At 38.9% G+C, this 14,722-nt stretch overlaps 1 protein-coding gene across 2 annotated transcripts in view; it reads left to right on the plus strand.

The window, feature by feature from the left end:
- Rasgrf2 (Ras protein specific guanine nucleotide releasing factor 2) overlaps window positions 1-14,722 on the plus strand; it is a 237,870-nt gene that overhangs the window by 72,150 nt on the left and 150,998 nt on the right. For both annotated transcript variants that reach the window (XM_047556829.1, XM_047556830.1), the window contains exons 3-4: window positions 12,265-12,412; window positions 14,600-14,689. In XM_047556829.1, the coding sequence (XP_047412785.1) occupies window positions 12,265-12,412; window positions 14,600-14,689 (238 nt within the window). The remainder of the gene's footprint in view (window positions 1-12,264; window positions 12,413-14,599; window positions 14,690-14,722) is intronic.

Below are 14,722 nucleotides of genomic sequence, written 5' to 3' on the forward strand. Positions count from 1 at the left end.
GTTTCCCAGCCTAACTTCAAATTTGTGATCCTCCTGTGTAGCTGGGATTACAGGCATGCACCACTGTGCCCAGTTTGCTGCCTTTTTAATAGAAAACTTTAAAATTCTCAATAGTTTCTGTCTTATTGATTCCCTCTTCCAAAGTCTGAGCTTTTGATTGACTGATAACTATTTAAGCATTAGACTAGTTCTTTTCTGAGCTGAAGACCTTTTTTCAATTTCTATATAGAAACAAAGGCTGCTCAGAACTCCCTCTCTTGTTTTCTTCTGTTTTCCTGGGATGATTTTTCCATACTAGTCTGGGTGTGCTGTCTTTGTCTGCCATGAAAATCACATTGTTGCACTTCTGAGCAGAATCTTCTTGCCTTAAGAGAATCTTTGGATCATTTTCTGGGATTTCCAGTTGCATCTTTTCTCCTTTAGATCTGGTACAGAAAAAAAATTTTTTTGGAATTAACACTCTTCATTTTGAACCTTTGACTTGGTCCAGGAAACCCTGTCAGTTAGAAGATGGTCTTGGTGTGGAAGAGGACCCAACTTTTCACCTTCCAGGACTCTTCCTGTCCTGACCTGAGCCTAAGTTCTAGAATGTGATAGTCAAGAAGAGGAAGAGTAAGGTATTCCAGAGATGTTGGGGTAACCTATATGTATCTTTGACTATCTGGAAGTGGAAAGTATTAGACCAAGGTGCATCTAAAATATCTCTTGCCTCCTAGCTTGGATGGTGTCAACCACTGGGAGAAGAAATGGTGGATGAGAGCAAGTTTGTGGGGCAAGGTGTGAGCCGTGACCAGGAAGTGCTCTGCAGGGAATTACTAGAGTGTGACTGATTGCTGGGAAGGGACAGTGGGGAGCTTTGAGGTACTGACATGATCTTTCTGCCCCAGAACATGGAAGGTCTGGGAGAAGGGGTGTCCAACGGGCTGCTAGAGAGGTAAGCTGTGTCTTGAGGACAGAGCTATGTTTGGATCTTTACTCAGGGTGAGGTCTGGGGAGGGTTGAGAATATTGTGTCCAGTACAGAGTACCATCAGCCTGCATAGCTGTACTCACCGTGTAAATAAGTGTGTGGCTTATGCTCTTGGCATTTGAGAACATTCCGCTATCTTTTGTTGACTTTCCAGTTTCTTTAACCAGGACTTTGTTCAAACCCTCACCTCGATTCTTTTTTCTCCCTTAGTGTATGTCTCTTGCAGGTAGGTCTCAGCCTAAAGTGAGGGTATTTCAGGGAAAAAGGAGTTGGGCATATGTTTCCATTCCAAAAAACTCATGTCAGATGGAGTTGGAAAGGTTTGGCCTAACCTTTCTTTTACCCTGTTATTCCCTAACATGATGAGCAGAGAGACTTAGTCCTTCTGTTAAATCTTTTATTTAAGCCTTGTTATCTTTTTCAGTTAAAAAAAAAAAAGTTCTAATCCAGCCTCTTGGGTCTGTTTTTATCTATACACTTTAGATTACACGTGCCCAAGACAGCCTATTGTCCATATTCTCTTTCCTCATCCCGAATACGCGCACACACGCACACACACACACACACACACACACACACCAAGTTAACTGCATGGAACACCAAACACCTACTGCCTGCACCCTCATTTTTTTTCTTTGGTTAGAGGCTTAATTTAGAGCGAAGTGTATAGTATAAAATTGGTACAACCCTAAAGGCCACTGTGTGTATCATACCCCTAAAAAATCAGCCCATTGTAAAATGCGCATGGCGAAATCCCTTACAAATCAGAAAAGAGTGATTACATAGAATAACTGAAAATATTTTATGGGTTACAGAAAAATCATAGAACTAGAAAATCAGGAATCAGCAGTGATGTGATATCCTAGAGCAATCCCAAAGCCATATTTTATATTCTTTTTGTAACCTTAAAGCTGAAAACATGGATTTTTGTCCATCTGCAATATTATGTTTTTGGTAAGAACTTCAGTCTGGGATTTACCTCCAGATTTGCCACGATGAAAGAGAATTCATTCCTCCTCCCTTACTGTCTGCGAAGTGAAACACTACAGAGAAAGGAGAGCGTGTTACTGGACTGTGAAAGATTTCATTTGATTTGATGGTTACTCATTTTCTGTGGGGAAAAGCTGGGCTTCGGTTTCCGTCTTTTCAACCCTTTGTCAATACCTTTATTTGTCTGTTGTCTTTCTAGCTCCTCACAGAGTTTTGCTTCACATGCTTGCCTTGCCTCTGAGGCACCCAGGAGACCCTGCAGTATGACCTTCGTTCTTTCTTTTAATTGATGTTTATTTACTTCTCTGTCCAGTGCTGGGCTCTGCTCTGCCTTCCCGGATTCAGTGAGCCAGTGCAAGAGATGCCCCTCCTGGGCTCACTCTGTGACCTTCTCATGCCATCCCTGCCCTTGTATCTTGAGCTCCAGGTGGAGCGACCACACACAGGAATCTTAACGTGCTGGGATGATCCAGTCTGACTCACACCAACTTGTCTTTCAGAATGGAGCTTTCAGTCACCCGCATCATCTTCCCTCATCCTCCTCTTCTCTGCGGGAAGGACTGACCATTCCATTCTTTGAGCCCATTGTTACCTCTTATTTCTCTCAATGCAACTAAGAGATTATTGCATCGATTTGCTTCTGTTTGTTTCTGTCAGCCTGAATTTCTTCAAAGCAAATTGCCTATTACTCCTCTCTTGTTCCCTTCCCCTGGCACAGTGCCCAATTGCTTTTCAGAAATGTGTATGTCAGTTTCATCACCTTCATTGGGATAAGAGAAAGCTGGAATCATTTTTAAAAATCTTTATTATGTTGATGGATTAAAAAATGGTACCTTGGTGTAATAAGCATTTTCTTGGTTATCGGTGACATTGACCAGTTTTTGCAACCACTAATATTTGTCTGTATTTCCTATATGAATTGTCATCTCATATTCCTTCCCCATTTTTTCTTCTGGTGTTTTCCTACTTTTTTTTTCCTCCTAAATGAGTTCTCTGTGTGATGGATATACTTTGTTTTTATATTCATTGGATATTGCTTGCACCCTTTTTTTGGTCTTACAGTTTTATTTATGGAATTTATTTTGACAAAGATTCTTTGAATTATGATGCAATCAAAATATATTGTTTTTTGGGGGGATTGCTCCACTGCATTTTAATTGAGTTGTAGTTCACACACAGAAGTCATCATCTTTAAGTGTACAATTCAGTGTTTTTCTAGTACATTCATGAGGTTGCAGACTCATCACCAATAATTCCAGAATGTTTTCAACACCGGAAAAGAAACCTTATATCAATTAGCAGTCATTCCCTACTCCCACTAGCCCTACTCCTATCCAGCCTCCTGTATCAGTAGATTGGCCCATTGTAGACATTTTATATAGTTGGAATCATGTAAACTGGCTGCCAGCTTCTTTTCCTTGGAAAGGAAGTTCATACATGTTGTACCATATAGCATTACTTTATTCTTTTTCATGGATGAATTATTTTCCATTGTGTGAATAGATCATATTTTGCTTTTTCATTTATCAATTGATAGATGTTTGGATTATTTCCATTTTTTTACTCTTATGAATAATATTGCCATGAATATCTGTTTGGAAGAGGATTTTAGTCTTTGAATTTGTTCTACTTTTTAATCTCTGAGACACTTGAGTTTCCATTCACTGTACAGAGAGGAAGGAGAGATTGATAGGGGTGTTAGTATTAGAACTTCAAGCTAATGTGATACCTAAAAAATATTGATTAGTCAGGGGAGTGGAGATAATGATGTGAGAGAATTTAGGAACCAAAAAAAAAAAAAAAAAAAAGATAGTACACTATTTGCCAAAGTGGCCATGAGGAAAGCTAAGGAGGTGTGTTAGTCAGCTTTGGGTTACTATAATGAATACCCAAGAAAACTTACTTCTCAACAGAAAAGGTCTAATCTGTCTCACACTTTTGCAGGTTCCAGTTTGTGATCAGTTGGCCCTGTTACGTTTGGCCTATAGTGAGGCAGCTACATCTTAGCATAAGCATATGGTAGAGCAAAAGTACTCCTCATGACCAGAAGTTAAAAAGAGAGTGAGGAGGGGCCCCTTCGAGGTCATACCCTCAATGACCTAAAGACCTCCCACTAAGCTCCACTTCATAAGGTCTCATCCTCTCCCAGTAACCCCACTGTGGGGAACCAAGTCTTCAGCATATGGGCCTTTGGGGGGCATTCAAACTATAGCAGAAGCCTGGCCTTACTTAGATAAACTGCTGCTGCTCATACTCAGAGGTTGCTTAGGTAGGAACTGTACCACTGCTGAACAGGACTGGGTTCTCCCCATTCCCAAATATGTTCTCTCGACATGAAGAAGCTGACTCTGGACAGTTAGTTTTCTTCCTTCCCTCCTTCCCCCCTCCCTCCCTCCCTCCCTTCCTTCCTTCCTTCCTTCCTTCCTTCCTTCCTTCCTTCCTTCCTTCCTTCCTTCCTTCCTTATTTCTTTCTTTCTTCTTTCTCAGTTTTCTTGATAAAACTCAGCATAACTCTAGAATTAGTTGGAGTTTTTCCTTTAGTGACCTTTTATATGACTTTTCATCTTGGGTTTTGCTGTGGTTCATTTCATAAATATATTTCCATCAAAATAATTGGAGTAAGACTCTAGATCATCTAACAACTTCTTGCTAAGCTAATATATTTTTTGCCCTTCTATAAAAATAATTAAGGACTATAATTCCACACTGCACGTCTTTCCTGAACTCTTCGGCATTTCAATTGAATGTTCCCTTTTCTCCTTGTATGGAGTGCTGGTGATTTGGTTTTGATTATAAATATTACACACTGAGTTTTGACTCCCATATATATCCCAGTCTTGCCATCTGTTGATAGTCAACAGATGATTTTGAATTTTGCTTTCATTATGTTGAATTTTATGACTTGATTATATTATTTCCCTTGGCAGTAAGAAACCTTTTTCTTCCTCCATCTTGCTTTTCATTTTCTCATTCTCCTTAAATCTTTCCCCCTTCTTTTGTTAGAAATCAAACTAAAAACAAAAACATTTTAAATAATGGAAATAATGAATAGAATAGATTAGGCAAAAATTCTAAATTTGAGCAGTATCTGTTGAAAACACAGTAGAATAGAAATACTATTGCTCTGAAGAATATAGAAGGGAAGCCATACATTCATAGTTGATTTGGTGCAATCTTGGAGTAGACATTTGTTCACTCATTCAATAGGGAGACACATAAAAAAACTTCGTGATACTCCAGGAAGAGTAGATAGGGGTCATAACTAGAAAGACCCAATGAAGTAAGTTGCATGACTTGAAAATTATTACATGATGAAGAATAAACTGTGTAAAATAAATCACATCAGATGACTCTTGGTTTGACAGTGACTTTTTTAAAAAAAATTCATGTTGTTGATGAACCTTTATTTTATTTGTTTATTTTTATGTGGTACTGAGGATCCAACCCAGGGCCTCACACATGCGAGGCAAGCGTTCTCCACCGAGCCACAACCCCAGCCCCTGACAGTAACTCTTCATTTGAATAAGTGTTCTATGCCAGGTCTCCTGCCAGACACTGGACTGATCTTTAGCCTTTTTACTGGGATGTTATCATAGCCTTTGGTTGTTCTGCCTAATGCCTTATTCCCCACTAAGTTTCCCATTACAACCACCAAAATGGTCTTATTAAAAAGGCAAATTTTGTCACACATTTGATCAAAGTTCTTCCCTCACCTGTGGTGGAGGGCAGGGACCTGAGACTCTCTATTGCTCTACATGCTTTAGAATCCTGTCTCCTCGTCTACCCCCCCGCCCCCCCACCAGGAAACCTGCTACTCTGTCTTCCTCAGCCAGGCCAGGCTCACTGCTAGTGACAGGCTTCTGGGATTCCCTTGTTCCTCCCCCAGTCACCGTAGCTCACTCCAGTCACCGTGGTCACTACTCTAACACCGTCTTCTCAGTGGGAGCCTGTCTCACACCTGGCTAGAACTGTTACCTCTAGCTTCCGCTTCCACTTCCTGATCTACTTCCACTTCTCCCCCTCTGCTGTACTAATCATCAGGTAGCATCCTATATATTTTTCTTATTACTTTTACTCTTCTTGTTTTACTACTATGTAAGTTTTACAAGGCCACAGTTTTTTTTTCTTATGCCTGAGCCCACTGCTTTGAGCAGTTCCTGAATACACACTAACACTTAGTAAATATTTATTGAATTAAAAAATCAATTTGGATTCATAAGCACATGCAGAGAAGGAAATTGGCATTACTTATAATTCTAATGCATGGAGTAAATAACTACCATTAAGATTTTATGTATGCTCCCACACACACCACTTAATATTACTAGATGCTGGAAAATATAGAAAAGAACCAAAGAACTAACTTAAGAAGTGACTAAAAATCACCCACAATTGCTCCAGCCAGAGCAAATGACCTTTTATGTTTCGATGCATGTCTTTTGCTTGGAATGCTTGTTTTTCTCTCTTCTTTTCTCCTTTCATATCTGTGCATATGCATAATTTTCTCCCTCTACATTTGAACATATGAACACATGCTGCACATGTGCAAAGTAAACATTGCTTTCTTGTTTTTTTCCTGATAATTTATTGATAGGTTTTAGATATACTCATCATTCTACAACTATTCTTTTAAAACATGATTTTAAGTGCTTTATCTTTCCAGATTATGTTATTCCTTGTTTAACCATTTCCATGTTGTATATTTAGATGATCTTGATTATCTTTTAGTTTAATGAATGAACATCTCATCTCTTTGTATATCTTCATGTAAATCTGTTTTTCCTGAGTTGTGTTATTACTAAGACAAAGGACTGCTTTTTTTTTCTAATTAAAATAATAAATTTATTGTCTCTTAATAATAAAGGTCAAAAATATGAAAGTGTCACAGGGTCAAGGACATGACCTTTTAAACTGCCTTCACACATGCTGAGACATTGTCTTTTAGAATGGCTTACTCTAGCAACAGCATTCACAGACCTTTGTTAGCCCTGTTATTGTTTTCTAAAAATCTTAATTTTGGTGAATGATTTGTAATTCTTTGATTAAGTAGGACCTTTTTTCCCCATATATTTATTGGCCACTGGCACATTATCTTCTATGAAGTTATTTTGTCCATTTCTTGACTTATGAATGTTAGCCAGTATTATTGGCTCTCTGTTCTATAGATGAAAAATTTAACATACTTACAATATCTCTTATGTCCCATCTTTTTTTTCTTATAGTTGGTTTATGTTTGATCAATATTTGTATTCTGATTTATACTTTCATTCTCAATTTCATTTAACATAAAATTGAACTTTTAACTTCAGAAATTATCAAGTTAATATGTAGGATCACATGCTTTTGGTTATTATGAAGCCTTCTTTTAAGTCCTGTTTTATAACAGCAAATTCCATTCTCAGTATTCAACCTAAAAGTGTCTATTCTTGGAAAAACTTGAACTAATCCATCAAAAGGGACATTATAGAAAAAGATACTTAATATGTACATTTCTTGTATAGTTTTATTTTTAGTATCTTTAAAAAGTTTTTTTTTAGTTGTAGATGGACACAATACCTTTTGTTTTCTTTATTTTATTGTAAACAAATGGTATACATGTTTTTTCTCTGTACATGGAGTAAAGGCATGCACATAATAATTATGCACAGTATTTGGTTTTATTTTGATAAAATAATACATGCAAGGAATTTGATATCAATCTCCATCCCTCCCTCCTCCCTCCCTCTGTTCTCCCGCTTCTACTCTATTGATCTTCCTTTCACTCCTTTATTTATTTATTTTTGATTGGCATTTTTCTACATATACATAAGGGTGAAATTCTCTTTGGTACATTTATATATGTGTATAACATGATTGTTAAATTCATTCTGTATTTCATCTCCTTTTCCTTCCTCCCTCCTTCCCTTTCATTTTCTGCCTTCTCCACTGATTTTCCCTGTATCTTTATGATATCCGATCCCCTCCCCCACTGCCTTCTTTTCCTTATTTGGCTGTAGCTTCTACATACTCGAGAAAACATTCAACCCTTAGTGTTTTGAGTCTGACTTATTTCACTTAGCATGATTTTGTCCATTGCCATCCATTTACCAGCAAATACCATTATTTCATTCTTTTTTATTTGCCCCATTTTTGTTACTTACATATTTTAAGTAATTTTAAGCTCTTAAATTAGTTAACTGTATGTTCTAAAATAACGTAATTAAACCTCTGTTGATCTATCAACTTTAGACAGTATGTATTGACTCTCTTACTAGGAAAGATAAGATATTAAATGTTTTCATTATTTTTTTTCCTCTCCTCTAACCCTGAGATTTTATTGCTTTTATTGTTATTTTATCCTCACTTTACAAACTTTCAATATTTATATTCTGTTCTCTAAATTCAATCAAGCCTCTGTGTTTTGCCATAGGTTGATTCTGAAAATTAAAAACGAATAAGAGAGGTTGGAGAATGAGAACGAAAACACAGTAGTTGGAAAAAATAAATTCTGGTGTTCCAAAGTACTGTGAGATGACTATGGTCCACAATTACCTATTGTACATTTGATGGAAATCTAGAAGAGAGGCGCTCAAAGACTTCAAACAATGAGATGATAAGGAGAGGGAAATGCTGGTTGCCCTGATTTGATCATATGCATGTGTTGAAATATCATACCCTACCCCATTAATATGCACAAATAATGTATGTTAATAAATTAAAAATAAAATTAAGAAAAAAACAGTAAAGGGTATTTACACTGTAGGTCTAAAAAATGTGTACCAAAGCATTAAAGTTGGTGTTTGGTCCCACAGAGAATGAACAATCATGCACAACTGAATATTTGCTCCTTGATTCTCATTTCCTGTAGATAAATTGCCTGTACATTATTATTTTACCTCTCTCTGACACACCTAGCCTAGTTTTCAGCCTTGTCTGGTTTATTGTTAGTGCATCCGTTGATCTATAAAATTTTAGTATTTTTGTTTTCCAAGAGCCGTTCTTGTTATCTGATTACTTCTTTTCCATGGCAGCCTCTTTTTGCTTTATGACTCTAATATCCTTCCCTATCTCTCTGAAGGTAATAAATCTCTGCTGCCTGAATTATCCTTGTTTCCTGTAGTGTCTTTTCTGTTTGCTCTTTTGGGGCTCTATTCATTATCTGTTGCTGCTTAACAATTTCCTCCACAATGCTTAACATAAGAAACAACTTGCTATATTCCCCGAATTACTGTGGGTCAGGAATCCAGGCAAGGCTTAGCTGGATACCTTTGCCCAGAAGTTTCTCCTAAGTCACTATCATGGTGATGACCTGGTCTGTGGTTTTCTCAACTCGGGGAGGGTGTGCTTCCAAGTTCACTCCCATGGTTGTTGGCTAGATTCACTTCCTTACTGTTGTACCGAATTCTTGGAAAGAGGTGTCCCTGTATCTCTCATTATCATAAGTGTCTGTATAGAGGAGCTCATAACCGGGCAGGTGGCTTCCCTTGGAGTAAACCAGCAAGAGTGCTAAAGAAGGCTAGTGATCTGGAAGCCAGAGTCTTCTTGTGAACTATTCTTGGAAGTGCCATCCATCACTTGGCCTTACTTCCTAATAAATATGTATTGTTTTAAATCCCTAACTTTGTGGTAATTTGTTTCAGTAGAAAAGCAACACAGCATATTTTCACTCTTAGGCACTTTTTTTTTTTTTTTTTTTTTTTTTTTTTTGCGCGGTACTGGGGATCGAACTCAGGGCCTTGTGCTTGCAAGACAAGCACTCTACCAGCTGAGCTATCTCCCCAGCCCTACTCTTAGGCACTCTTGATACACTTCCTTTTTTGGTTCTTCCTTGTGCCTGCAGTGGAAGTGTGGAGTGCACTCAAGCTTGATCCTCTCTCTGAGTCTTCCTCCTACAGAGCCTCCTTCAGGAAGGTGCCCTCCCCGCCTTCCTATGGAGAGCAGATCTTAGGCTGTGACCTGATGGCGTGTTATTGCTGCCATCCATGCCCTATATTCCTTTATTTTGGGGAGTGAGAAGAGGAGGATCCTAATTGCCAGAAGCTCTGCAGGCACCTCTCCTCCTGTGCCTACTCCCATCCTTTGTGGTGGCTGGTGCTGAGCTTGGAGCTTCTCTGGACCACTCTTGTTGAGAGACATGCTTCTATGTGAAATAATCTACATCTTTGATTCCTCTCCTTCAGTTTTTGCACCACGTTAATTCTGTTTAGTTTTCCTTGTTATGGAATTTCACATAATGCCTGGTCTGTTGATGGCATACTTTCCTGTTCCATAATGCTGTTATGGTGTCATTCTTCAAACAGAAAACAGTTTTCTCAGCAGTTTAATGGGACCTTGTAAATGAAGAAGGCAGGCCTCAGTGAAGCTCTGAATGAACTCAATCTCATGTCTGGACTGGACTTATCTTTTTCTTTTTTTAAAGAGAAAATAAAATACTATTCTGCTACCTAACACTGACCTAATGTACTATGCTTATAATCACTTTGGCATATTTCTAATAAAGTTGATGAGAAAGGGCAGAATCTTTATCATGATAATTCTTTTATCATGCTGTATTATTATATCTTCCCTTTAAACTTCCCTCAAAGCATCCTTTTATAAAGATTCTGCATCCCTCCTCCCAGTCCCACCAACTCTTATTCTTACTCAGACTTCCTTATACTCTTTTCGGGAGAGTTATTAGAACAAGTGACTTAATGTTGCTCATGCTGTTCTTCTCTCACACTATTAGCATGCATGATGTAAGTGCTGGGGGTGCTGAGATAATTGAACTAAAATTGTGGTTTTAGAATTGTCTTAACACTTTTTTAGTTTATAAGTAACACAAATATTTCACAGTTGTTAAGGTTTGGTAGAGAATTTATTAGAAAGAAATCGCAACATCTCCCTGAATCCCAGGGTATAGCTGTATTCAGATGTCATGAGGGTCTGAAACTGAAATCAGAAAGCCTATAGGAACCCAGGTAGCCAGTCCTTCTCTGTCTCAGACTTTCTGTCTGCTTTTCTGAACACCTGCTTCTCTCTCAGAAGGCTCACACAGATGGTTTGGGCATGAATGTGGCTAAACAGGGCTGCCTGTCAACAGCAAACTGAGTTTCTAAGTTGATATCATCTCAGTTTAAGTAAACAGGGCAGAGGCACAATCCCAGCTTCTGAGGAGGAGGAATCTATTTGGTTTATCTGCGGTCAGTTCTCTTTTTAGGCTGGTCCAATGTGGTCATGAGAGTAGGTTTTGTGGCATAAACATGGCTTCTGTGGCTCAAGTTCCAAAGAAGAGGTAAGCAACCTGAAGTTTGGGCACTCTCTAGACAGTCTGATGCTATTTCTCTTCTGAGAGAGGGTAGCTTGTATTTAAGAACATGGACTTTGATTTAAATCCTGGTCCTGCCACCTACTAGCTATGTGTCCTGAGGCCAATATGTGATCAGTGAGGACCAAATTCTTTCTCTGCAATTGGGATCATATCCCATCTCCTGGGGTGCTGGGAAATGACATGAAAAAAACATGGTATAGCCTCTGCATGCAAAAGTAGTAACTTTTATTAATTATTACTATTATTATACCCTTTTGGAAAGATCATATGAAGAGAGGAACATGCAATTTATCATCCTGAATAGTGCAAGACCTGGAGACAAAATTTATGATACTCTAGAATTGCATTGTCAATAAAATCTAAGAGTGAGTTTTGTCTGAACCATGCTTAGTCAAAGAAATAGATGTGGGTTAGGCTGTTAGAGCTAGGACCCAAAGAATCTGAATCTATTTCTAGAACATGTGTTGCTTCTGTTGGTTTTAGAAAGAGACTAGTGAATGGTCTTGCAGTCCTAAAGAGGGCCCAACAGAGTTGGTGGCCACTAGTATAGTCATAACAGTACTTTCGACCAGCACCTATTCTGATGGTTTCTACATTCATTCCACTTGGTGACAGGTCTATTTTGACTGACTAGTACCTTACCTGGTGAAATATTTTGAATAGAAATCTAAAAACCATGTACCATCAATTCAAAAGACCTCAATTTCTTTGTTAAAGAAAACACACTACTTTATTTTTAAAACGATTCAGACATCTTTTGCACTTTTCTCAACTGCATGATAAAATTGTGGGTAGCAGCCATCACTAAGTGAATTCTTAGTAAAGAATATGTAAAATGATAATGATTCAAAGTCTGTATTATTGAAGGATGCCAAATATAAGCTGAAAGTTGATGTTCATATATGAAAGAGTTACAAGCAAACAGTTTCATGGGTTCTTTGTTTAGTGTATGCTGCTCTGCAAGGAACTACAGAAGGACAATGGTTCAATGACTAACTGTGCAATTTTCTTTTAAGTTATGCAGACATTTTGATTGAGAGGGAAGTCTTAATGCAGAAGTACATTCATCTAGTCCAGATCGTAGAGACAGAAAAAATTGCAGCTAACCAACTCCGACATCAACTTGAAGATCAAGATACAGAAATCGAAAGGCTTAAATCAGAGGTATTTCCCAGTCAAAGATTCCTTCTTATTGTTTCCCATATACTGCCACCTTCTCAAGATTATCCAGGGCAAAATATTCACCCCAGGCTGAGTTCCTTTGCCATCAGCAGTGTGTCTGGGCTACTGATCTAGACAAGAATCTGTAAGGATTAGGTAAATGTGCTACAGGAACGTATCAGGATAATATGTGGTTTTTTGATTATTTGTGCTCCTAATGTCCTTCATTAGATCAGAAATTCAAGAGCTGCCCATGACATTTAACTTACTTTCAGATTAACTCTTGGAATAACAACTGTGAATCTTTCGTGAAGTTAATTAAAGTCCATATGAGGAAGGACCAGAAATGAATTCAGAGATACATTACTGTTTCAAGATCAAAGAAATTCAAACTTTTCCCTTCCAGAATTTTGAAAAGCACATTTCAGTTAAACTGACTAAGTCAAGATGACTGACTGACTAAGGTCCATTTCCCCCAAAGTTGGATTCCTGCCTCTCCTTTCCGAGTGTGTCCTTCTCAGGCCCTGCAGCTCCAGAGAGGGAGGTTGCTGCCTAGGGAGAGCAGAAGGTGTTGGTGGAGGCCACAGCCATGGTGCTGGGCCTCCCTCTGCCCCAGGTCTCAGCCTATGTGGAGAAGCCTGAGAGTACCTTCCCTTGCTATCCTGTGCGTCCGAGTGGGAAGTGAACAGTAACTGAAGAATGGAAGGGGAATGTAGACAGTGAGTTTCCTCCGCATTCTAAGCAGAGGTATGTTAGTATCTTCTTAGATTCCAAGAAGGGGACAGGACAGCAGGAAACCTACTCCTGATTGTATTCTTGTTGACAGAGATGGTTCAGGTTCCTTGACCTTGGCAACATTCTTGTCATTTTTCCTATCACCAGACAATATTTTCCTCTTTTTTTCTTCCCACCTTCCCCTGAGACTTACGCTGAATCCTGTGAGGGGTTTTTACCTCCTGCTCCCTGGGTACATCGCCTTCAGTGTAGAGAGCAAACAATCTGATTCCTACTGAAATGGGGTAGTTTCTCGAGATGATACAGTATTCACCGTATCATTAGAATTGTCGGCTTCTCAGTCCGACCCTGATATCTGATAGGGTGAAAACAGTTAACAGAAAACTTAACAAACCTGCATTTTAAAAGACTATATCAGGCACTATAATTTAAAACAAAATTATCGTGTTCTTTCTTTACCAGAGTAAATCAGAGCAGATGCTTGTCTGCTAAGTGAAGGAGGTCGGTATTTATTCCATGAGAGAAACTCAGCATCAAGCGATGTTCCCCAATATTTATTTATGTGTGCTTGTCTGTCTTCACTATGTTCTATTTTAGTCTGAATATAGATTGCAGCTAAAAACTGTCAGTAGCAGGTATGTCTTCTGTGGCTGCTTGACAGGAACCATAATTTATTTCCTACTCCTTTTATTTTCCCACTTCCCTGCCAGAAAATGGCAGAGGAATATATTTGGTATTGGGGATAAGACAGATCAGCAGTAGCAATTTTCTAAATGTTTTCTTGTTAATAAGTTCGTATATACACTTTTGCATGTTAGAATCCACAGTCGATGGGTAGTCCAGTGTATTTTATTGCTAGTTGTAATTGAGAGGCCTCTTGGTCACAGTTACAGAACTGAACTGGAGATTCATGGAGAACCCAGGTTGTTTCAATCCTTTTTGTGTTTTCTGAGGAATCCTCTTGATTGTCTGGTACCAGCCCCAGGTCTCTGAGGTTCCCTTTAGTTACCATTTTCCAAGGAGAGCTATGAGTCTGCTGTATCATGTGCACTTGAAGGGACATGGGATGATTACGGGAAACGAGCTTTGAGTGTAGTGACCCTGCATTTAGGGACCACAAGGCATCAGGAGCAGCTGTCTTCAGGCAGGGTGCACGACATACACCAATGTCCCCAGGAGGCCTTGGTCTGGTCAGGCAGGGCCAAGACGTCTCCTAACACAGACCCTAGTTCACACTAGACACATTAACTTCTCCTCAGCACTTCTGTTAGTAACACCAGGCTTGAGGTAAAGTTCATACTTCCCTGTCTCAGTATGAGGAAGAGAGGGTGCAGAAACAGAGTGGACATTCCCTGAAGATCTCAGTGGGCCACCTTTGTAGGCAGAACTTCCTGTGTGTTAAGGCTGTGCTTCACTGTTTCCCAGATCATGAAATGGACTAATTTTGTGTTATAGATTATCGCTCTTAATAAAACCAAGGAACGGATGCGCCCTTACCAAAGCAACCAAGAAGATGAGGATCCAGACATCAAGAAGATTAAAAAGGTAGGGTGTTGGAAGTTTCTGGCCCTGTGAGAG

This window comes from Sciurus carolinensis, chromosome 6 (assembly GCF_902686445.1).
Source record: "Sciurus carolinensis chromosome 6, mSciCar1.2, whole genome shotgun sequence".
NCBI lineage: Eukaryota > Metazoa > Chordata > Mammalia > Rodentia > Sciuridae > Sciurus > Sciurus carolinensis.